The sequence below is a fragment of the Zootoca vivipara genome, chromosome 3 (genome assembly GCF_963506605.1).
Source record: "Zootoca vivipara chromosome 3, rZooViv1.1, whole genome shotgun sequence".
Classification (NCBI taxonomy): domain Eukaryota; kingdom Metazoa; phylum Chordata; class Lepidosauria; order Squamata; family Lacertidae; genus Zootoca; species Zootoca vivipara.
In genome coordinates, this window is record NC_083278.1 from 63,974,708 (window position 1) to 64,000,183 (window position 25,476).

General features: G+C 42.6%; 1 protein-coding gene across 1 annotated transcript in view; it reads left to right on the forward strand.

Moving 5' to 3' along the window:
• The window catches only part of MTHFD1L (methylenetetrahydrofolate dehydrogenase (NADP+ dependent) 1 like), a 112,035-nt gene that overhangs the window by 49,452 nt on the left and 37,107 nt on the right, over positions 1 to 25,476 (forward strand). Inside the window, exons 21-24 of the mRNA XM_035108760.2 lie at positions 6,657 to 6,796; positions 9,731 to 9,772; positions 12,551 to 12,651; positions 13,898 to 14,075. Coding sequence (XP_034964651.2) covers positions 6,657 to 6,796; positions 9,731 to 9,772; positions 12,551 to 12,651; positions 13,898 to 14,075 — 461 coding nt within the window. The remainder of the gene's footprint in view (positions 1 to 6,656; positions 6,797 to 9,730; positions 9,773 to 12,550; positions 12,652 to 13,897; positions 14,076 to 25,476) is intronic.

Consider the following 25,476-nt stretch of genomic DNA (forward strand, 5'->3'; position numbering starts at 1 on the left):
ACACACACACCTCATTTCTACAATTTATTTTCTCATAAACAACCAAACATAAGAAAATCCATGGGTGAATCAACTTATTAAAGTGGGGGTGGGGAAGCCGATATATTATTTGAACAAGGCTAGAATAGCGATACCTTGCATTCGAAAGCCCTTTTGGGACAGCTGAGAGGGAGATTTGGAGCTGGAAATGGCAGACTAGGAAAGGAATAGTTTCCCTTTCTGCCACTCCTTGTGTGTTCCCAAACAATTCCCCTCCTAAAGTGGCTTTTCATCTCCCTAAAAGGGCTACTCTTGGGTTACTGTTACACATGTTTGAATGATATCCATTGCTACCAATCTAGTCGCAGAATGGCATTTGATCGAGTGGGGGCATCCACTAACATTGGATAAGGGGAGGCAATTTTTGCCAATTTCCCCTTCCTGCTGCAGCCTGTGTTCTCCCACACCACCTTCTACATTGTTCTGGAGGATTGCTCTGGAGCTTAGGGGAGGGGGGCCACAGAGGACTGCAATGGGAAGGGGGAATTGGCAAAAGTCACCCCCCTCTTATTTTATGTTAGCTGATGTCTGTGCTAAAGTTTAATTAATATTCACCTCTCTGTATAGCATGTAGTTTGGCCTCCATAATAATTGAGTTTTCATCTCTTAAAAAACTCCACTCAGAGCTGCCTTTATAGCAGTTGATTTTACTGAATAATTGAGAACTGAAGCCTTTCTATTTGCACCAAGCCTTCTTGGTCAGGCTGTTCATAGTCTTTTTATATGTCAGTGTGATATTAATCTGGGGCTATATACTGTAATAAAAGTCCTAAGAAATCACAGTGAACATAATGATCACATTCGGGTGGGGGTGAGAAAATAAACAAACACACCATCTCTGCAGAGTGGTCTCTCTCTGTGCAATTGGGGGGGGGGGTTCCTGGAATGGGAGGAGAGTCTTCCTCCTCCTTATTTTATTGTTGGAGAAAAGGAAGGCAGAAAAGGGACACTTTTTACCACTCAGCAGCTTGAAGCAGCCTGCAATTTGAATTAGGGTGCAGCCTTGCGCTGTTGTGATTGATGATTCCGAAACTTGCTGTGTCCTGGATGATTGCACCAAATGATAGAGACATTGATCATTCTGATTCACCACTGCCTTCAGTGGTGTGGCATCTGCTGTTATCTCTATGTAGGGTAAGCTGCACTCTCTGAATATACACACCACTTTTCTGTGAGTGAGCAGAGGCTCCTCCTTTAACAAGTTTGGTATTTAGCAATAGAACACCCAGGATTTAGCTGACTGGATATGGTGACCCTGGAGTGCAGCCAGCGGAGGGAACTGGATCCAATCAAAAGTGCTCAACAAGTAGTACTGAGGAAATGCCTGCCTTTAACTTATGTAAGGCACATGGTGCTATACCATATGGCATTAGGAAAAGAGAAGAGTGTTTTAGCCAGAATGTGTATGTGTTTATCCATAATGATAGGGTGGATTCCATATATGTACAGGGGCAATCTAGACCTGACATGCAGTCATGGGTAAAGGTAAAGAGACCCCTGACCATTAGGTCCAGTCGTGACCGACTCTGGGGTTGCGCGCTCATCTCGCATTATTGGCCGAGGGAGCCGGCGTACAGCTTCCAGGTCATGTGGCCAGCATGACAAAGCCGCTTCTGGCAAACCAGAGCAGCACACGGAAATGCCATTTACCTTCCTGCTGTAGCGGTCCCTATTTATCTACTTGCATTTTGACGTGCTTTCGAACTGCTAGGTTGGCAGGAGCTGGGACCAAGCAACGGGAGCTCACCCCGTCACAGGGATTCGAACCGCCGACCTTCTGATCAGCAAGCCCTAGGCTCAGTGATTTAACCACAGCGCCACCTGAGTATCTTTTCTCAGATTTTTTTTTAAAGGCCAAAAGCAGCTTTAGGAAGATGTACATTGGAACAGAGAAATGGCTGGCCAGAGTGAGCTTAATATTTGCCCATGCTTTCTATTCAAACTCTACCAGCCCTTTCCCCCCCCCCCAGCTGCTGTTCTCCCCTTGTGTCCTTGAGGAGATTTCTAGCATATGTTATTCACCTGACCGACAAGTGTACAGAGCTGGCGTCAGCAGCTCAGGGGTGTCAGCAATGGCTCTCCAAAGAGTTGCCCATTGCAGCACTTCTCCTTAATTCCTTGTCATAATGCGTTCAAGGTGAAAGCTTGAGGATGGGAGGGGAATGTTTTTCAGCCCAAGGGCCACATTCCCTTCTAGGCAACCTTTGGGGTGGAGCACGTGCCACTGGTGGAATGTGTACAAATGTTAATTTTACCTTATTTCTACAGACCCTGACACAACCCTCTCTATTCTCCGTTCAGACAAGTAAGAAGCATTGTCAGAGTTCAAGGACACTTTCCAATTAGGCATAAACACTCAGGGAAGATGTGAAGCAGAACCACTGAGGGGGATGGCATGGGGAAAGTTTCCTGAGGGCCAGATAGAAAGACATTTGGCCCCCAAGCCCAAGGTTCCCCATCCCTTCTCTAGGACATCATTAAACCAGTACATTGGTATAAACCAGTTCTAAGAGTGTGTTGGGGAAAACCAAAATAAGCAAATGAGCGTGGTTGGAAAGCATCTCATGTAGTACATGTAGTACATCCGAGTACGTCAGAGCCTGGTATGAACTTGGATGGAATTCCTGTCAATATGTGGTTATTCAAGAGGGGATCAAAATCTGAGATCAAGCTTCAACATACTGCGGTTGTGGCTTAATGTGTGATATTTGAGTCAGGGAGCCATGGTTCGAATCTCACCTCAGCCACGAACTCACAGAGTAGTCTTAGGTGAGCTCTATCTTTCAACTCTTCCCCCCCACACACACACATTTTGAAGATGGAGGTGATAATACCAACAAAATTCACAAGGTTGCTGTAGGAATTACTGGAATGTCAAATGATTTAAAGACTTAAAAAGCATAATATAAAAACTAAATATTATTTTTATATGGGGCATGTATTTTTCCTGCTGCACAGGCTTGTATTATGATTTTTTTAAAAAAAAAATCCTATAACTCCAGCACCATAAAGATCTCACAAATACATAGAAAAAAATAAAAGATTTGTGGGATCATTTGGAATAGTTGGTTAGAACTTTGAGCATTAAGTTCCGTGAACAGTCATTAAAGGAAGAGATCTTGGTTCACATTGTACAAACAGCCAGTTCATTTACCCTTGCTGTAGTAACATAAATGCGGTGTCCTTTCAGATGAATCATGATATCTCCTGGTTTATTTTGGCAGCTGCTCAGTTTGGTGATTTGCTGCATACAGCAAGCACCAGCCAAAATGCCTTGGATGCAGAGGGTTAGAGTTCATGTGCTTCTGTGACTTTGAACTCTTCCTTTCCATGGTTTCCTTGTTGACAGCTGCACCAGGACGAATATGTTTACATCATAGAAGTGGATGGCAGCTAGCAATTCAGAATTTCCATTTCCTTTTGTATTGTTCTGGAATTTGGCCTCCATAATTCCATGTCCTGAAACTTTGCCTAGTGTGCATGTTTCTCTTTAGGGTCTTCCAGTGCATATTCTTTATTTTGATTTAGATATGTTGATAGTAAATGCTGACTGCAGGAAGGTTACGTTCATTAAAGTTTGCTTCTGTTTACAGGGAATTTTATTGTGAGATAAATTAATTTTCTTGTGACAGTTCCATTTGCAGCCTTGCAAACTGAAACATGTGGTTGCTTTTTGTAGGGCTCCTTGCCATGTCAAAACACTGCTGCATTGAGGGCTAATGTGTAGCTGCTTAAACTGCAGTATAGTTGCTGCTTTCTTTTTCTGAAGGCTGAGAAATCCAATCAGCCATTGACATTCAGGATTCTAAAAAAGAAATAATACATTTCCCAAAAGCATTTTGCACTGAGAAAGTGGATGAAATAATCCACAAATGCTGAGTCTCCAGAATGGTTTGATGTATTTTTTATTTCACCAAAATGTAGTATATACTTTTAAAGTAATAATGAAAAAGTTAAAGGCATTTCCCTTAACTTGCCTTTCATTCTTCCTTCCATATATATGTGGCTATAAATGTTCAGAGTGGCTCAGTCAGAAGAGCATGAGACTTAATCTCAGGTTTGTGGGTTCGAACCCTGCATTGGGCAAAAGATTCCTGCATTGCAGGGGGCTGAACTAGATGACTCTTGTGATCCTTACAAATCTATAATACTGGTCTTATATCCATGTTTAATTCTGGACATCTATTTTCCCCCTAACTTTATTCTTGAAAAGTTCTCTTCAGATTCAGTAATATGTAAAAAAGAAAATACATAACTCTGTATTGCTGTTAATTCTATTTACTCACAGCATTTACACTAATAGGATACCTAAAGTCAGGAGAATAAAATTATTACCTAAAGTGAGAGGATGGAAAAATTTAAGTGTTTGGCCAAGGCACAGATTGCATTATTTTAGGACAACTTCATGCTTTACATTTTTAAGTTGTATGCTAGTGATATTTTAAGTGTATACCTAAATATTTTAAAGTGACAGTGACATACAGGTGCTGAAATGCACATGTACATATTCAGTACATATGTGTACATGCATATACATGATGTATATACATCATGATGTATATACATACTGTATATACATCATGATGTATATACATCATGTATATACATACTGTATATCAGAGAGCTGGGATTGGCAATGTCCCTCTGTTGAGTGTACACTCTTATGAGCAGCTAAAATTGGCTGCTGTGGAATTGCAATAGGTTTCCTTTTCCTAGCCTAAGGACTCAGATCAGATCACAGATATGCCCTTAAGCTGACATTGGATATCGTCAGATAAGTCCCTAAGTGTTATGGCTGAGCAAGGATCTGACTCTGGGACTGCTGCTTGTAAAATAGCCCTACATAGAGTGCCTTCTTATATGACCTACTGTAAAGTACTCCCTGGAGTCTTTTGAACTACTGGCTAAATTGCATTAAACTGTTCTGTGAAAGACAGCTCTAGCAACTGGAGATCTAACCCCCATCAGTTGCCTGTCCTGCTACTGCTGCTACCTGTTCTAGCTCCTGAGAGAAAGCAGCCCAGATAGTCTTGTAGATTGCAAAGAGAAAAATCTAGTGATGAATTCCCATGCTGCCTATCAGGAGAAAGTAAATCTGATAACCTCCAGTGGCTCTTTACACAGCATGCAGGTTCTTGGCTTAGCTTGTCCCAGTGGCTAATTGTGGGTTTCCAGCAAAATGTATTGCAAGTCGTCGTTTGATTCCCATTGGTTTAATAGAAGACTTATTCATACTTATGTCATTGTTGAACTAGGGATTAGCATGACTCTCTCTTGCTCTTTGGCCTCCAGTTGCTCATGTTTTCATTGGCACTCTGATTTACAGGCAGGAAATAATACAAAAGTGATTGTGCTGAATATTTGAGCACAAACAGGTTTCAAAGTACATGGTTTTGGCACATGGCTTTATCTTCAGAATTACTCTCTGTTTTATTTCCTTTGCAGTTGGTAGCCTTCATCCTAGCAGCTTTTATACAGCATCCTGCTTCCTTCCTCTCTTGAAAGTTGGAGTCTTTTAAATAAGAAATTCTATTCACTTTTGAGATAAGCCCTACATCGCCACCACCTCTCCTCCTCTTCCTCCTCTCCACCCCAAGCCAGATGGGGTCCACAGTGTGGTGGCCATGTCCCCAGATACCCCCCTTCACATCCACTAGACTAGAGTATCTTGTCCCCAGTTTTTAAATATATTGCTTAGAAATGAGGTTTGGGGGTTGTTATTTGTTTTGGTTTCTTGCTTGCGAGGGGAGTTGCCTCTCCTCTTCCACATGCTCAACTGGGGATTGTCACACACACCCCAAACCAATTGGGGGGATGGGGGAAGAGAGGGGGAGCCCCATTGTGCAAGCAGAAGTCCGTTCACAGATCTTCTGCTGATGGGGCCAGTTAGAGGTGCATCCTGCCTTTAATTACATATAATTATAGAATTTCCATTAATTATAAGTTTGCTGCAACTGATTGCAGGACTATACAGTACATTTATTTTAACTATTTGTCATTTAATTACAGTAATCTCTAAACAGTGTACAGGAGACCTAATACAATGAAACTAAAAATGAAATAAAACTAAAAATCAGAATTCACTTTAAAAGCCTGCTGAAATAAAAGTCTTCAGTAAGCACTGGAAGGTCAACAGGAAGGAGTTCCACAAAATACTGCAATACTGAACATATAACTCCTGGTGGATACGATCTGAGCATCTGAGCCATGCCAGAGCACAAACAGTGGCTCAGCTAAAGACCTCAGTGATCAAGTAGAGATCTAAGGGATCAGGAGGTCCTGAAGTCTCCTAGACCCAAATTATAAAGGACATTGCAAATCAATAGAAGAACATTTAACTTGACCAAGAAATGTGTGGGCAGAGTAGTGCAAGCTTTTGAGCACCAGTTATGTACTGGCAATAGCCTGTCCCCATCAACAGTCTAGCCTCAGTGTTTTGAACCAGCTGAAAGTTCTGGACCAATGGCAGCCCCACATATATGCAAAGCATCTCACCACTCCTAGAAGAGAAGGAAGAAGCCCCTGCACATGTGGAGCTCTGTTCGTGTAAACTAGGTATTTAGTGACTGCCAAATTGACTTTCTGATCCCTCTTAACTAACCCCTTGTTCCTAACAGCAACTGAAGCTGGTTTTGGTGCTGATATTGGGATGGAGAAATTCTTCAACATCAAATGCAGAGCTTCTGGCCTGGTTCCCAGTGTGGTTGTGCTTGTTGCTACAGTGCGGGCTTTGAAGATGCATGGAGGTGGGCCAAATGTAAGTTTCTTTACCTATCTCATAAAACAAATGATAAATCTTTTAGAACTCCCTAAGCCTGAGAAAGCCCCTTATCATTAGAAATATGTATAAACGCTTTAATTTCAGAATTGCTGGAATAGTTCTCAATGTTAGCTAATTTAACAAAGACTCTCATTTCAATGCCTTTCATCATGTAGATGTGGCATTATCTGTGTTGCTTGTTGGATTAAGATGTATTAAAGAGGATAGCTTTAAAAAGGACTAAAAATTTAGCAAGGAGAATTAGGTCTGTTTGGAATTTTTCTTCTCCCCCACTCTTTCTCTCTCTCTCTTTTTTACACGTGAGCACTGGCCTTTGAAATGCCACGGCTAAACTCACAAGGTTACATCCAGATTTATAGCAAAATCCTAACCATGCCTACTAAGAAATAGGTCCTATCGAATTCAGTGGGGCTTACTCCTAGGTAAGTGGGGTTATAATTGAGTATTGTCGTGCTTAGAGCAGACCCAGTTAAATCAATGGGCATCCCATTGATTTCACTAATGCTTCTCTAAGCATGAAAAACCCACTGTGTCCTCTAGTCTGAACTGCTACCCACTCTGCTCTGTTTCTGCCATTTCCTCAGTCCTGAACTACTAACTAGGGATATCCTCTAGTACTGTTAAGTACATTTAAGACCAGCTGAATATAATGGGATGGAGTTACTAAAATCCCTGGAAATGAAAGTGCTGAGCTTGCCCCCATTTCTTTGACTTCTTTTGATCCTGATCATAGCAGTACTCAAGGCAGATATATTACAACCAGAGCTCCCTCTCCTGCCTCTTGAGTTCTTGGAGTACTTTCCTTTCCCTTATCCTGTCAACCAAGCATGCAGTCTGGCTTTCATCTACTTTGTCACTTTCCGCCCTCTTTTTCTTAACTTTAATTTCTCACTAGAGCTGGACTTCCTATCTTTTTCCTGGGCTTTTGCAACCAACTTCCCTGCGGGCCATTGCTATTTGTTTGTAAACATTTACTGGTCCCACTTCAACTATCTTAACCTCTGTGCAGAATTTTTGCTTCCAAGATTGTGTGGTAGCTGCTATGATCACATTCATCCTCTCTGCAGTTTGCCTTCGCATTCACCAGATTCTTGCTTTTGCCTTTCCTGGCTCTTCATCTTCCATGCTCACTCGGGCAGCCTTTGTTCCTAAACTAGCGGATGCACCATTTCATGTTACACTGAAACTCTCTCACAGAATACATGTCCTGATTCCACCTTTCAGATTATTCTGCAAACTACTTTTCTGCTTAACACTTTGCAAACTCACTCTCTTACCTACACCATGAGCCTAACCATGTTTACTCAGAAGTAAAGCCCCATTGATCTCAATGACACCTACTGCTATGTGAGTATGTTTTGGCATACAGTCATAATATTATTTATTAAACTCTTCTCATCATCCAGCTTCAGATACCTGTTGACTGGGTAACAATGACCAGTGCTTTGGCACCCAACCATTCCCAACCCCCGATTGAAGGGGATGTATTTACTTGTCTGAGAACTTTGGTTGAAATAAGACTGCTTCTTTCGAATAGCTGTGTGCAGGCTGAGCATGGCCACTGAAATCTCTAACACTCGTTTCACCTTCTTCGCTTAGCCAAATTAAGCATTCACTCTAAGCAAGGAAAGCACCAAGCCATATAATTCACAAATTAGAATGTAAATAGATTTCTCCCCCCCCCCCCGAATATTTCTAGCTCACTTTCCTTCCTTAACTTTTCCAGTTGAGGTGTGCTTCATATTTATGCTGGGCTGCTGGTTTTCAGGAATTGGAGTCAATTTACTTTGTTAGTGTTGTGCTCTGAAGAACTGCCAAATGTAGCTTAACAGACTTGAACTTTTAAAATAATTATTTACAAGCAACAGGGTTGTTCAAGATTTGTCAAGGAATAAGATTTCAAAGGGGGAAGTGGGACAGTGGTTACATTTCCTGACAACTCCTATTCAAGAGGCAAACCCAATAAACCCTGCTCCCAATTGTACCTTTCAGAGAGGCTTTCTAGCAAGCCCCTCCCCTCCATAAGCTCCTCCTCTGATTCTCCACTTTCTTACCCTCTCCTTATCATGTTGCCAGCAACATCCAACTCCTCCACCTATCCTCCCTGGTTATTGCTTCATCCACCCCCCTACTGGAAACCAACACAAAATAATGGAAGGGATAGGATGCTGAGAATTGCCTAAGTCATGTGCTAAAGAGGAGTGTGTAACAATAGTTGCGGTTGTTGGATAGGCTGCAGCTCTCATCTGGCATTGGGGCATTAGCTGGGAACAATTTATTATATAGCATGGTAAAAATGATAGGCAACAGGTGCTCCGTATTTGTCTCTTATCATTTTTTTGAAGAAAAAAAAGGGTTCACAGTATCCTTAAGTGTCTTAAAATGTTCCTGAAACAGCATGTTATTTGAACATGTTATTGGGTTTCCAACTGAGACGAATGGTGTGAACACAGGGATGGAGGCTTTTGCAGGAGAAAAGCAGGAGTGCTTAACCCTTCCCCCTACTTGCAGTGTTTTCCCTACAACCTCTCCTCACAGGCCACGGTTTCCTCCAGCAGGGGCTGATGCAATGTAACTTCAGTTTCAAAATGGAAGCTTGAACATTTTGGTAAAAACTTAATGGTTTTATTTTGAGGTCTGCTGAAAATGAACTCAGGGCTTGAATCTAACAATGTTTAGCTCATGCTGGCTTGAAGAATACTAGATATTGCCAAATCACACTACAACATCAATAATCTGCTTGTGTAGATACAATAATTAATGAAAGAAGCAATGTGAAATTCTAATATTCCCCCTGTTGATACTGTTAAATGCTGACCCAAGCTACTTTTTAGAAAGGTATCAAAATAAGATTCCATGAAGCAACCTCTGTTCTATGACCATTGTTTAACTACTTGTTTGTTATCTCAGGTGACAGCTGGTGCCCCTCTTAAGAAAGAATATACAGAAGAGGTAAGACCATTTCCTGACAGACTTAAATCTTTCATTGTTACTTTGCAGGCAGTCAAGGCAACAGAGGAGTTAAAATTGACATTTACAAAGACTAGACTCCTGGATGAAGGGGAAGGGTGATAGCTCAGTGGTAGAGCATCTGCCTTGCAAGCAGAAGGTCCCAGGTCCCAGGTTCAATCCCCAGCATCTCCAGGCAGAACTGGGGAAGACTCCCTTCCTGAAATCCCATAGAGTTGCTGCCAGTCAGTGTAGACAGTACTGAGAAAGATGGGCCAATGGTCTGACTTGGTATAAGGCAGCTCCCTATGTTCCTATTTCTGTTATTTGTTTGATTGTTTGTTTACCACTCTTAATTTAGGAAAAAACCCAAGTTTTTCTATGCTTTTGGCATTTCTGTTGTATTTGTTAGTCACCTAGTTGTGTCTGAACACTCTTGCTGGGCTACGGAAGCAGGATATAAATGATTATAAAAATAGATGTAACCAAATACTTTGCAACAAAAGATCATTTTCCTTCATTTTGATAACTAAATGCACAGGACTTCATATATTTTCCATAAGAAATAGCAAAGCAATTGTCCAGACCTTTCTGTAGTATTAACAAATTGTGCAACAGTGTTTGTTTGTTCCTGTTTCAATGAGCTAATAAATGCACGTTGTTTCTTTAACGCTTGATTAAGAAACAAGGTTGCTACAATCTGCAGCTCTCGTGTTGTTTATGTGGTTAGTTTCTCCCCCAAAAAACACTTTTTTTATTGCTTCATGGTTTAGATGGAAGTAGACTTCCAGCCACAAAGCTCAAAGCTCATGCCACAAATATTCTGACCATAGGTTATGCATATAGTTTTACAGTGAGTGACTCTGTGACCAATTTGATAATCCCACACTAACAGCAGGATCTAGAATTCTGGTAGCCCCAAGATCCATCAGTGGTTCCCTTAAACAGCAGTGCTGGAAGGAGTGTTCCCTGCCTTTGCTGTCTCTCTCGCATATCACAGGCATGCAGTGCTAACGGTTTCCCACATCCACATTTCAATATCCTCTTTCAATTCCCTTTCCCAACACATCTTTAAATAAAAATAAAAATCTCTTGGTAATCACCTAGTCTTTGTCCTGAAATCCTCTGTGCATCTCAAGACTGGAGGGGATGTGTATGTAGAAGCTTTTTTGAGGGGCACTTCCGGAAAAGTTTAAAGCAGCAAGAATCTCATTGTTCTTGTAACATCATGCGCCACCAGCAGCCCCATGTGAACTGCAGATGTAGACTCACTCAGCAGCCATACCAGTTCTACAAGTAATGATCTCGAGATCTATAGATTAGCAGTGTCCAAAATTAGTTTCGAATCTCAGACATAATAGGCTTGAAAGATTTTTCAGCAGACTGGATTTCATGATTCTGTCCAGATTTGAGCTTCCTTGAACTAGTCACATGTTGAACAGAGTTTTCTATGCAGTATGGAATAAAGTTAATAAGAACCACAATGCTACGTATTTCTGTTCAGAAGTAGGCTTACTGCCAGGTAAGTGTGCATAGGATTGCAACTTGGGAGATAAGCAGAAATCTATTTAATCCTGTTTGCCATACAAACCCTTTAGGTGGAACTGTGGGTTAGAACTGAGGAAACTTGGCTGTGGCCTATACCAGCGTTTCTCAACCGCTGTTCCGCGGCACACTACTGTGCCGCGAGACGCTGCCTGGTGTGCTGCGACGTGCGGCGACGAGAAGGGCGATTTGCAGAACTACCGTACCTATGTGCAGAGAACCTTCTCAGCATGGCTGCGTTTGAGCGCGCCCTTCACAAGATGGCGGCGATTCCTGTCATAACCCGCCTGCCTGCCCCGCCCGCACCACCACCACTCTCCGCTCTCTCTTTTATCTCTATGGTTCCTCCTCGAGCGTCCCTTTGACTTAGTTGTCTATGGTCTTCCGCACCCAATCGAAAGCCGCCGAGCACTCCCCCTCCCCTACTCACCATCTCTGCAGCCGCAACCTCAGCCCACACCCCCCAGAGAGGAAAAAGCAGCAGAACCCCCAGTATCCCAACATGCACCGCAACCTTGGGACGGCCCAGCCGGGTTCGACGGGAGGAGCGGAGCCACGTGGAAATGAAACAATGCATTTTGTAACGCATAAAAATCGCACAGGGACTCCATAGGTGCAAAGAGAAGAGCCTCTTTTGTCCAGCCAGCATCCAAACTGTAACTCTGTCAGGGAGTGAGCGGCCTCTTCGGCGAGGAGCACGTGCTGGCAGAGAAATCAGCAGCTTGTGAAGCCTTATTACAGGAGATTGCAACCAACACAGCAATTGGCAAGTGTTTCTTACAGTCATAATTATAGTCAATATAGGGCGGCACAGAGTTAAATTTTTTAACTTTTTTAATGGTGCTGTGCCGCGTGATTTTTTTCATGGAACAAGTGTGCCGTGGCCCAAAAAAGGTTGAGAAACACTGGCCTATACAACTTCCAGGAGCTTGTTTTTATTAATCCACAGACATAGTGCATGATAAGCATCATTTTTGTGGCTAGTAGGACTGGGTGCCTATTTTTTTGCCATGCTGCTACCAATTTGTCTGAATGCAAGTTTTTTTTAACTGATTTTAATACTGCAACCCTGGGGACTTAGAATGAAGGATGGTTAAGAACTCTTAATATAGTGATCTTGAGGAGAAATTCACTGTACTATCTAGCTTTAGAAAAAAAGAAGAAGCATTGAATGAAAGTAAAAAGTATTTTTATTGCAGTTAAATTTATATCAACTTTTTGTTCTCTGTCCACCAGAATCTCAAGCTGGTATCTGATGGCTGCAGTAACTTACGGAAACAAATTGAAATTGCCCAGCAGTTTGGTGTTCCAGTTGTAGTGGCTCTCAATGTTTTCAAGTAAGACTTGTTTTTTAGAAATCCATTCTGGGTCTTATCATGTCAAGCTGACCAGTTGGTAGTTACCTGGGTATTCTTTCTTTACCCTTTTTGAAAACGGGGATAACATTTGCCCACCTCCAGACTATAGTGACCACACTTGTTCTCCAAGAATTCTCAAAGATTATAGACAGAGGTTCTATAATTATATCCACAAGCTCCTTTCATACCCTTGGATGCAGTTCACCAGGCCCTGGATATTTGAATTCATTTTAAGTTATTTCTATGTGTACCTTCCACAGCCACCTCAGTACTTTCTGAGGTCTGCAGCTATCCTTGCTCCTCTGACTCATGAGCCCTTCCTCCAGAGAGTGGCTGCTGATTGCAACTAGACACTAAAAAAGTAATAGAGATAGCCAAGTTGATATGTGGCAGCACACATGGAAGGAGGAGAGACCAGTTTTCTCATCTCTTCAGTAACCCAGTGCCAGTTACCATGTTCAATTTTGTAGGAGTCAGTGGTGAATGGACCTTGGAGCTTGCACCCATGGTGTATAAAGCCATATTGTTTTTAGTCTTGCCTAAGTTATAACTGGGACGCGGGTGGCACTGTGTGTTAAACCACAGAGTCTAAGGCTTGCAGATCAGAACGTCAGCGGTTCGAATCCCTGCGACGGGGTGAGCTCCTGTTGCTTGGTCCCAGCTCCTGCCAACCTAGCAGTTCGAAAGCACCTCAAAGTACAAGTAGATAAATAGGTACCACTCCGGCGGGAAGGTAAACGGTGTTTCCGTGTGCTGTTCTGGTTCGCCAGAAGCGGCTTAGTCATGTTGGCCACATGACCTGGAAGCTGTATGCCGGCTCCCTCAGCCAATAACGCGAAATGAGCGCTGCAACCCCAGAGTCGGACACGACTGGACCTCATGGTCAGGGGTCCCTTTACCTTTAAGTTAAAACTGTGAATAGTGCTAAGTTTGTATAAACATATTGCTTAGATATTTTGTATAATTCTCTTACCCAGGCACAGGGGAACCTGTGGCCCTACAGATAATGGTGGACTAAAACACCCATAATCCCTGACCATTGGCCATGCTGGCTGTGGCTGATGGGAATTAGAGTCTACCAAAAATATCTATAGGGCTACAGGGTTTCCATCCTAGCTCTTATCTAATGAACTGCTGTTGTCCCTAAGTACATTAGTATGGGGAGCCACTTAGCAAATTTGACTGATAAATAAAGTTGTAAATGAAATGATTGTTTTGTTGGCAGAACGGACTCTCCTGCTGAGATTGATTTAGTCTGTGAGATTGCCAAGCAGTCTGGAGCTTCTGATGCAGTGCCATGCAGTCACTGGTCATATGGGGGCAGAGGAGCTGTGGAATTGGCTCAGGCTGTAAGAAGAGCTGCCAGTCAGCAGAATAGCTTCAGATATCTCTATGACCTAGAGGTAAGCAAAAGATCCAACCAATTTCTTTGTGGTATGTGCATTTATTTCCACATAGTGGAAGTTGTAGCTGTTCACTCTGTATCTTTAGATGTACACATTACTGCTGATGGGATCATATCTATGTTGGTGGTTTTTTGTCAAAATTCTAATTCAAACATGTCCTGTTACAAGCTTTCTTACTCTGCACACTTTGAAAACTGTTAGGTTCAAATATATATGATGGAATCCAAATTCTGTATGCATTGTTTTGAATTGTGCTCTGTTTTAATGTCTAACTCAGGATCTGGCACACATGCTACCCTTTTAATTCATAAGGTAAAAAGGTAAGGTAAAGGACCCCTGGACAGTTAAGTCCGGTCAAAGGCAACTCGCTTCAGGCTGAGGGAGCCGGCATTTGTCCACAGACAGCTTTCTAGGTTATGTGACCACCATAACTAAACCACTTCTGGTGCAACGGAACACCGTGACAGAAGCCAGAATGCACAGAAATGCCATATACCTTCCTGCTGCAGCGGTACCTATTTATCTACTTGCTCTGGTATGCTTTCAAACTGTTAGGTTGGCAGAAGCTGGGACAGAGCAATGGGAGCTCACCCCATCATTCAGATTTCAACCGCCAATCTTCTAATTGGCACACCCAAGAGGCTCTGTAGTTTAGACCACAGCGCCACCCGCGTCCCATTTTAATTCATATGCCCCTGCCTAATAGAATATTCCTTAGCTCAAATCTTTAATCTGTCTGGGAGCATCTAATGTTACAGTATTTGTGAAAGCAAGCTGTTGGGGCGGGGGGGGGAGGGAGAAGGAGAGCTGATGATTGCCTAGATAAGAGACTACTGGGAGCCAATCTTTGCTTTTTAAGGGGGAGTGGATTTTTAAAATAATAATTAAGAAGTAAGTACACGTTGAACATTTGTTTATTGTTGGATTTCTCCATATTATTGCCCTTTAAAACAGTCAGTCTTAAATTTAATTCCATTTTATGCAGTTGCTCTGTTTTTCCTTCTTCTAAATCCTACCATTTTATACTAGCAAGCATATAGATTAACCAGTGCATTGTTAGCTAATATAAGCAAGTTAATTAGCAGCAAGATTAGTAACTAACTTTCTGGCATAGTTGGAATGTGGTGTGAAGAAGCAACAGTGCCCTGATTTGAGAGCGTGAGTGAGATGTGAAAAGCCTTACATCATTTGTCAAGGGGCTGAAATACTAAGAAATAAGGTGAAGCTAAAGATATCCAAATAAATTGTGGGATTGGGAATTACACAAGGGATTTTTGCAAAAATGCAGACAGGCGGCAAGTAGCTTTGAGAAGACCACAGAGAAGTTTACAATATTAACAATGTTTGTCTTCACACAAGAGCCCATCTAAATGGTTTGACTCTGTGTTGTTTATTATTTCTTTCCCATTGTTAGAGAGAATTGCCCACAAAAGCCATCTGAATTCTGTATGAAGCAATCTGTATTTCACAGGATTTGGGTGTGTTTTTTTAGTATCAGCTGGAATACAAATAGTGATCATCAACATACCAGTGCTCCTATCTAAGAAGTCTTCCTTCCAGTGTTTCGAACAAGTTTTTAAGTTGAAGCAGAAAGCTATTACTCAGCATAAGTGCATTCATTACCATTAGCATTAAGCCTAGATGAGGGTAGAGTGGCGGCACAAGTAGATGTTGAATCCTATACATCCCTTTCCCAAACCTTCCAGGCTTCAGTAATTAAGTAATACAGGGGTGGGGAACTTCAGACTCAGGGGCCAAATGTGGCCCTCTAAGCCAGGCTTCCTCAACTTCGGCCCTCCAGTTTAAGGTTACCATATATTTTTCAATGAATCCAGGGCACTTTTCAACTTCCTATTAAATAGATGGATTTTATCAGGGGACTGATTTGTAAATATGGGGACTGTCCCTGGGAAACGGGGACATCTGGTAACCTTACTCCAGATGTTTTGAGACTACAGTTCCCATCATCCCTGACCACTGGTTCTGCTAGCTAGGGATCATGGGGGGTGTAGGCCAAAAACATCTGGAGGGCTGAGGTTGAGGAAGCCTGCTCTAAGCTCTGGCCCTTGGGTCTGTTTTCCACACCACACTTTCTCCCCTCCAACACCCCTTCGTTGGTCCTTCTTGCCACCCTCCTTGAGTGTTGCCTCACTGGCCCTGCTTCACACCCTTCTAGAGTATTTTTGCTTAACTGCAAATGGGTCCTTGAACTCAGACAATGCCCCTTATTTGTCTGGATGGAGAAGGTATGTGTAGCACCCAGTCAGCAGTAGAAAGGGGAAGTTTCCAATCCTTGTTCCACCTACCTTTGCCCATGGCCTTGCCCACTACCACCATGTGGTTGCCCAGAAGGGAATGCTGAAAAAGTTCTCCTACCTTTGTGCTACGAGATTGTAGCATAAGGTTCCTATTGCTCACAACTTGCGGCCAGCCGAAAACCCATTTGGCTCTCAGAGATTTCTGCTGACAAGAGATTTTTTTTGTCAGAACTACATATTTCTCCTCTTGAGAAATCAAAGTACAGAAAACATAACACAAGCCTTCTCTCACCACATCAACTTGGGTGAAGACAGACATAATTAAAAAGAGAGCCTGCAGCATGTCCCTCAGCAATGGAATGAGCCTAGCTTTTTCCTCACTTCACAATTTGATTGACAGATATGCATACCAGTAAATCAAATCCTGGTACTTCTGTGAGTCTTGCTCTGCCTTCACGCTTCAGGCAGGCACTTTGTTTTTTAAAGGCTGCATGTATAACTGCGTTATATGAAGTCAGACCATTGGTCCGTCTAGCTCAGTATTGTCCTCATTGACAGGCTGTGGCTCTCCAATATTTTAGACAGGGAGCGTTTCCCAGTCCATTGAAGGTGCCAGACATTGAGCCTGGGACCTTCTGCATGCAAAGCAGATGTTCTACCATTGAACTATGGCCCTTCCCCAAATGAGACAGCCTGTTTTTTGCTTTATTACGGTAATTTGATAGGAAAAAGTATAGAACTACTTGGACACCTGCCAATCAGAGTTGTGCACAACCGAGTTCTACAAAGTTGCATAATTATCTCCCCCTGTTCAATCCTTGAGAATGTTTATACTGAACACAGGGAGGCTGCTTCTAAACGTGGGTCTCTGCTTCAAAAGTATTTCATCTGTTTTATTTATTTCAGTTGATTTAAATTTATATTATTTGAGTTGCTGGAACCTGCTCTAGGACTTGTGGGCTAGACAATGCTACCATTCAGCTAGACAATGCTACCATTCAGTGGATTTGTAACTGGCTTACTGACCGAACCCAAAGGGTGCTCATCAATGGCTCCTCCTCATCCTGGAGAGTAGTGACTAGTGGGGTGCCACAGGGTTCTGTCTTGGGCCCAGTCTTGTTCAACATCTTTATCAATGACTTGGATGATGGGCTTGAGGGCATCCTGAGCAAGTTTGCAGATGACACCAAATTGGGAGGGGTGGCTAACACCCCAGAGGACAGGATCACACTTCAGAATGACCTTAACAGATTAGACAACTGGGCCAAAGCAAACAAGATGAATTTTAACAAGGAGAAATGTAAAGTACTACACTTGGGCAAAAAAAATGAAAGGCACAAATACAGGATGGGAGACACCTGGCTTGAGAGCAGTACATGTGAAAAGGATCTAGGAGTCTTGGTAGACCACAAACTTGACATGAGTCAGCAGTGTGATGCAGCAGCTAAAAAAGCCAATGCAATTCTGGGCTGCATCAATAGGAGTATAGCATCTAGATCAAGGGAAGTAATAGTACCACTGTATTCTGCTCTGGTCAGACCTCACCTGGAGTACTGTGTCCAGTTCTGGGCACCACAGTTCAAGAAGGATACTGATAAGCTGGAACGTGTCCAGAAGAGGGCAACCAAAATGGTCAAAGGCCTGGAAACGATGCCTTATGAGGAACGGCTTAGGGAGCTGGGTATGTTTAGCCTGGAGAAGAGAAGGTTAAGGGGTGATATGATAACCATGTTCAAATATATAAAAGGATGTCATATAGAGGAGGGAGAAAGGTTGTTTTCTGCTGCTCCAGAGAAGCGGACACGGAGCAACGGATTCAAACTACAAGAAAGAAAATTCCACCTAAACATTAAGAAGAACTTCCTGACAGTAAGAGCTGTTCGGCAGTGGAATTTGCTGCCAAGGAGTGTGGTGGAGTCTCCTTCTTTGGAGGTCTTTAAGCAGAGGCTTGACAGCCATCTGTCAGGAATGCTTTGATGGTGTTTCCTGCTTGGCAGGGGGTTGGACTGGATGGCCCTTGTGGTCTCTTCCAACTCTATGATTCTATGATTCTATGACTTTAGGATGAAAGGTGGGCAAAAATAATAATAATCTAATACAGCCGTATCTTGGCTCTCAAACGCCTTGGATTCCGAAGTGTCCCAGTTTTTGAACGATTTTCAGTAGCCAAACATCCGGCATAGCCTTCGCAGCTTCTGATTGGCTGCAGTACGCTCCTGCAGCCAATCGGAAGCTGCACCTTGGTTTTTGAACGGTTCCAGGAGTCGAATGGACTCCCGGAACGCATTCTGTTTGAGAACCAAGGTACAACTGTAGTAACAACACTGAAGCAGTATCAAATACGTACAGATACAGGGTTTGTAGATCAGGAGCCAAACCCTGATGGACATAAGGATTTCTAAAAACCCTGAAATCACTGGGTTGAATGATTTAAACTGCTTTTAGAATGCTTTTTTAAATGTTTGTTATTATTATTCATGAGCCACTTTGCTAATGGAAACGATTTAAGCGGCTTTCCAGACACACTGGAAATACTAAAACCATTTAAATTAAGCACAATCAACAAAAAACAAAAACACACACATCTATACAAATAAAAAAGAGTGGTTTTGTAGATGCTGCCCCACTAAATGTGGCCACAAATACTTAAAACCCTTCAAACTGAGAGCCAAAAGCCTGTGGGAAACAGGAAAATTTTTGCCAGGCCATATTAGTGATATGGGCTCATCCAAGAGAAAGGTTAAGGTATAAATTTCATCAATAATGGTGTTGTAGATTTGGCAGGAGGACCCCCTTAAACCCTAGAAATAATAAATGCTAGGATTTTGATCATTTGGGATATGAAGGGAGAATACAAACTGCAGAGGAATTCCTGGGCTAGCCTATGCAAAACGAAGTGGCTAAGCTAGGGCCATTAAGAAACAATCATCTGTTTTATTTATTTATAGACATTTATAGCCCATCCTTCACCACGTGATCGGAGGATTGAATTCTCCTTCCTCTTGCATTGGCTTTGGTACTTGCGTGTGGAGGTCCCCAAACCACCCCTAAATAAATCACAACGTACACAGAATTAAGTTTAATGGTTTTTGGCATGAATTTGGCCACAACTTTATTAAAATCCAAAACAATGTGTGAGTGGTTGCGTAGGCATTGGTTCCCAACTGTCACCTAAGGACAGAACTGATAATAAGATAAACTTGCCTTGAAACGCAGCCAAAGAGAAGGGTCCAGAAAAAACCAACGTTAAGCTTAAATACACCCCAAGGTTTGATTCACAAAATGATACATACCAATTTGCCCAACAACAGCCCTTAACCAATCAAACGGTGGCCACTCATGCCCCCACCTTTGCCATAGGCGTGGTTTTCAGCCCCCACCGCAAATCGTGCTCTCTGTAATGGAGAACCCGTCTTGTATTAAGCCATAGTCCCCTGTGACATCCGTACCAGGGAATTCTGGCTTGATCTCAGTTAACTAATCAGGATATTAAGTCAGCATCTGATGTTGCTGGAATTATAGAAACTGTACATGTTTGGCTGTGGCCCAAGGATGTTGTTTTATGCTTGTGCACTGAGGTTTTGGTCCTTATAGAGCAGGGATAGCCAACATGGTGCTTCCAAATGTTATTGGACTACAACACCTATCACTCCTTGCCATTGGCCATGCTGGTGGGGGCTGATGGGAGTTGTAATCCAACGTCTGGAGGGCATGATATTGGCTACCCCTGTTACAGAGGGGTAGTCACAGTGGGGAGACAAATAAAGCTTATTTGTTCCTCTGCAACAGCCCTCTTTCAAATCATAATTTGAAGTCTAGGCCACCCTGCTTCTTTCCCCACCCCCTCCAAGGAGTCACATCTGTCAACATGGCACTTGAAAGCATTCATAAATACAGTGAAGTGTACAATACCCCCTAATGTGCATTTCTTTCAAACAAAATCTGGATGTGCTTTTTGCCTGATCTTTTTTTATTTTTTAAGTGATGAGTTTGAAAGCTAGCTTTGTCCCTTTCTTATTTGCACACTCCGCCCATCCCACGTGACAGCATGGCACTTTTAATATTTGTTTTTATTAAATATTTTCCGTTCCTTTCATGTTCTCAAACATGGGGTGGGAAGTGGCTCCATGTTGGGAAGATGAAAACAAATCTCGTATGGCCACAGATGGAGGCGTAGATTCGCATAACAGTTTAAACTTTTAAGTGAACATTTTCTTCCATACATTAGGCCGTCAATTCTGTCCTACAGCAGTCTAGCTAAGGAGGGGGCTTTGAGTTTAGGAATTGCCCTCTGTCATCCACTGAACTTGTGGAATCAAAAGAGAAGGCTGAAATTACAAACAGATTTAGGAAAGGGTAATGGGAACAGAACAAGAGAAAGAAATGAAAGATGAAATGTGCAGAGTCAGCTGCTATTTTAGCACCAAGCCATATTAATCCAAAGCACCTTGAACTGTGCATTTTGTCTTGGCTGTGTTCCTCACAATAGATTTGAGGAAGATATAGATGGCTTCATTTACTGGGGGTTGGTTATTTATTATTTCTCCCAGTCTGTGTAGAAATGAAGAAGTACTGATCCCCAAGCTCAAGGCTATATATATATATATATATATATATATGAGAAAATATTACTAATAATAAATCCAAAGATTTGTTCTCATTATGTTAAAAAAAACAGAAGCTTATTTTAAATCTTTTTAATCTGGAAGCATTCACATGACACTGAACACAGGTCGCATTATGAGGTTATTCAGACATTGCTCCCCACACATGCTTCTGCCCATGGTGTTTCTGTCCTTGTTTCTGTCTTGCTCCATGGTGTGTAAAAGCCGAGACAGAAGATATTTCTGTAGCTGAAAATAATGTCTATTCACTTTGTATGCATGGAATGGCATTCTGTTAGGTACTCAGGGTAGACCCACTGATATTAATGGACCTAACTTAGGCATCGATTTCAGTGGGTCTACTCTGAGTACACATTGAACACCACCCATGAGAAGGGGAATGGAGGAGGAGTGAGAAAGCATGAGTATGTAAAGGAATGTATTGGGGTGGGGTGGGGGGACAACATTCAAGCAGCCACTCTGGGTTAACATCTGACAGAGTGTTGTAACATTTGAAAGTGCAAGGTTTCTCTTTTCGTACATATTGGGAATAAAAAAAATCTTTCCTCTCTTTTTATGAGTGAAACCGTGAGCCACGCTTTAGCTTTGGTATGGCTGAATGTGAGACCAGATAAAATTGCCCCATAGCCCAGGATGAGCTGATCGCCAACTTTCCCTGGTTTTTAGCTAAAGGCGAATTATTAAGGATAAACGTGTCTTCATAGGCACCTCACCCAGTGTGAATTTTCCCCAAAATGACAAAATTGCAGCTGATATTTTTCAACCCGATTTTCATTGTTACTTCACTGATGAAAGTGATTTACTGTCACTTGTTGCATCCTAAGTTGTTGCTTAGGGGTAAATTCTGTACATTGATCCAACAGCTGGCAGTTTTGAATGAGCATATTTCAGCACTCTTCATACACATGGGAAGAAACACATGAGTTATACTGTTCTTAAAGTATTAGTCTCAGTCAGGCTACGTGCTTCATAGCAAAACTGGAAGGGATCTGTTGTTCCTCAAAGCGGCACCAGAGCTACTGAGGCATAGGCAAGTATGCTTGTAATCTGACCCTCATGGTACCTTGTGTCATGTTCAATATAAGCTTACATTGACAGTTTCGTAGTATAGATTTCACAAAACACTTCCACTGGAAGAAAGGCCCTGGTATTTTGCTACAAATAAATTTATACAACACTTAAAAACCACAGCACGGTTTCCGAAATTAAGGAATTAATAATGCAAAAGTCTGTTGTTCTTCTGTCATCTGTTTCCAACAATACAAAACTTGCATCAAACCACATTGAGATATACTTTCCCAAGACTCTTTAGGCAGCCCTGTTGTTGTTTAGTCGTTTAGTCGTGTCCGACTCTTCGTGACCCCATGGACCATAGCACGCCAGGCACTCCTGTCTTGCACTGCCTCCCGTAGTTTGGTCAAACTCATGTTCGTAGCTTCGAGAACACTGTCCAACCATCTTGTCCTCTGTCGTCCCCTTCTCCTAGTGCCCTCAATCTTTCCCAACATCAGGGTCTTTTCCAAGGATTCTTCTCTTCTCATGAGGTGGCCAAAGTATTGGAGCCTCAGCTTCACGATCTGTCCTTCCAGGGAGCACTCAGGGCTGATTTCCTTAAGAATGGATAGGTTTGATCTTCTAGCAGTCCATGGGACTCTCAAGAGTCTCCTCCAGCACCATAATTCAAAAGCATCAATTCTTCGGCGATCAGCCTTCTTTATGGTCCAGCTCTCACTTCTATACATCACTACTGGGAAAACCATAGCTTTAACTATACGGACCTTTGTCGGCAAGGTGATGTCTCTGCTTTTTAAGATGCTGTCTAGGTTTGTCATTGCTTTTCTCCCAAGAAGCAGGCGTCTTTTAATTTCGTGACTGCTGTCACCATCTGCAGTGATCAAGGAGCCCAAGAAAGTAAAATCTCTCACTGCCTCCATTTCTTCCCCTTCTATTTGCCAGGAGGTGATGGGACCAGTGGCCATGATCTTGGTTTTTTTGATGTTGAGCTTCAGACCATATTTTGCGCTCTCCTCTTTCACCCTCATTAAAAGGTTCTTTAATTCCTCCTCACTTTCTGCCATCAAGGTTGTGTCATCTGCATATCTGAGGTTGTTGATATTTCTTCCGGCAATCTTAATTCCTGCTTGGGATTCATCTAGTCCAGCCTTTCGCATGATGAATTCTGCATATAAGTTAAATAAGCAGGGAGACAATATACAACCTTGTCGTACTCCTTTCCCAATTTTGAACCACTCAGTTGTTCCATATCCAGTTCTAACTGTAGCTTCTTGTCCCACATAGAGATTTCTCAGGAGACAGATGAGGTGATCAGGCACTCCCATTTCTTTAAGAACTTGCCATAGTTTGCTGTGGTCGACACAGTCAAAGGCTTTTGCATAGTCAATGAAGCAGAAGTAGACGTTTTTCTGGAACTCTCTAGCTTTCTCCATAATCCAGCGCATGTTTGCTATTTGGTCTCTGGTTCCTCTGCCCTTTCGAAATCCAGCTTGCACTTCTGGGAGTTCTCGGTCCACATACTGCCTAAGCCTGCCTTGTAGAATTTTAAGCATAACCTTGCTAGCGTGTGAAATGAGCGCAATTGTGCGGTAGTTGGAGCATTCTTTGGCACTGCCCTTCTTTGGAATTGGGATGTAGACTGATCTTCTCCAATCCTCTGGCCATTGCTGAGTTTTCCAAACTTGCTGGCATATTGGGTGTAGCACCTTAACAGCATCATAGCACTCCTCACATACTGGACATATACTGGCAACTTTATTTTGTCCGGTGTAGGGATGAACAGTATAAGCAGTAGCCATTGTGTTACACAGCAAATTCTTATGTAAGCAGCTCTTTGAAACAAGATAGAATACGTTCTACATGGGGAGAATACTATACCTGCGTCCTTTGGGGTGTACAGCTGTTACCTATCACCATAGGAAATTCTGTGTTGCATGTAGATAGCATATTTCTCCTGGGCTTCCAATCTGATAGTATAACACATAATCTGGCCCTCACAAAATGTCCCAGGGCAGGACAGGTACTTTTCTTTCTAGGATACCCATCCACTCACCATAGGATATAAACATCCTGGACCGCAAAGCTTTCATTAATTTCATTCACAACGCCATCACCTGTGTAGAGTTGGAGAGAGGGAGAGCAGGGCATGGCTGGCTGAATCGCTCGCTTTCCACCTCTGGGCTGAAGCACACCTGATCCCCAAGGTCAGGATGGTCAGGATGCATAAGTTCCATTTTCACCATGAATCTGAAGGGAGCTGCGCCATGTAGTCAATGTCAGATTTAAGCACCACTATACCCAGGTTCAGATTAGGTCCAACTGAACTGAATGCTGCAGTATCTTTCAAGAAGTGTCATGTGAAAAACTGGCAGTTTTGCATAACATTTTTTGGTTGGGGTTCTTTTTTTTAGTTACCCCAACTGATTTCAGGATACAATGTACTGAATCATAATAAATGTTTGGTTTTAAAACACACATTTACTATAGTGAAGTAGACAGTGGATTTGTCTAGTCATGGAAGTCTCGCAAGTGACTTAGACCAGGTCCACCCAACATAAAGTCAGTGCTTATTCCAGTTATGAAATACAGTTTCTATATATTTGTGTTTATCTCCGTGGCTGTTGTGGGCTTGAAAGCTCATAGGGTGATGAAAAGGGGAGCCAAAAAGCAGAGGCAGAGCAAGGTGGGTGCGGTGGCTGCGGACCGCCCTGGGTGACATCACTGCCCCCTGGGACGCTCACCATGGGCAGCACAGCCCCCCCCCCCCAGGATGCTTGCTGCGGGTGGTGCACCCCTGGGACACTCATCCCGCCCCCCTGGGATGCTAGCCCCGCCCCTGGGTGCACGCCACTCTGGGTGCTGGAGCAGCTAGCTCCGCCACTGCTGAAAAGGACTTTTGCCAGCCTGGTTCTGTTTCACTAAAACACTACTTTTACACTTGCAGAAGAATCTAAAGCCTTAATCCAAAACTTATAAACTGTTGTAGCTGTACAGCTTCTCACAGTTTTCAGTCACTGGGTACATTCACACATGCTGCTACTGCCTTTGGATCAGCTTTGTACAGAAAATCCCTTTTTCTGGTCCACAGTTGCGGTGGGCTTCTGAGAGAAGGAAAGGCAGAGTAGAAAACATTGTAGCTTGAGTAAATAAAGGTTCCTATTCACAATGGACAGAGAATTCTATTAGACTGTAATAGAAAGGGTAAGTTTTGTTTTACATTTTTTAGTTGGAAATTGTGCCCAACTGGTTACATTTGCTGAAGGCACACATCAGAACCTCACTTCCAAATTCTTTGGCTTAAGGCCAAATGAAGAACAGTATTGTAGCATGTTTTTCTTCAACCAGACCTTTGGTTGATTAACATTCTGTGTCGTTTAAAATGTGTTTGTGTGAGTGTCTCCTCGAAAGATTCCATCAACGGTGTCTCTGAAAAAATTTACACATCATTTGGGAAGACAGGTGAACTAATATCAGTGTACTGGAAGAAGCAAAGATCACCAG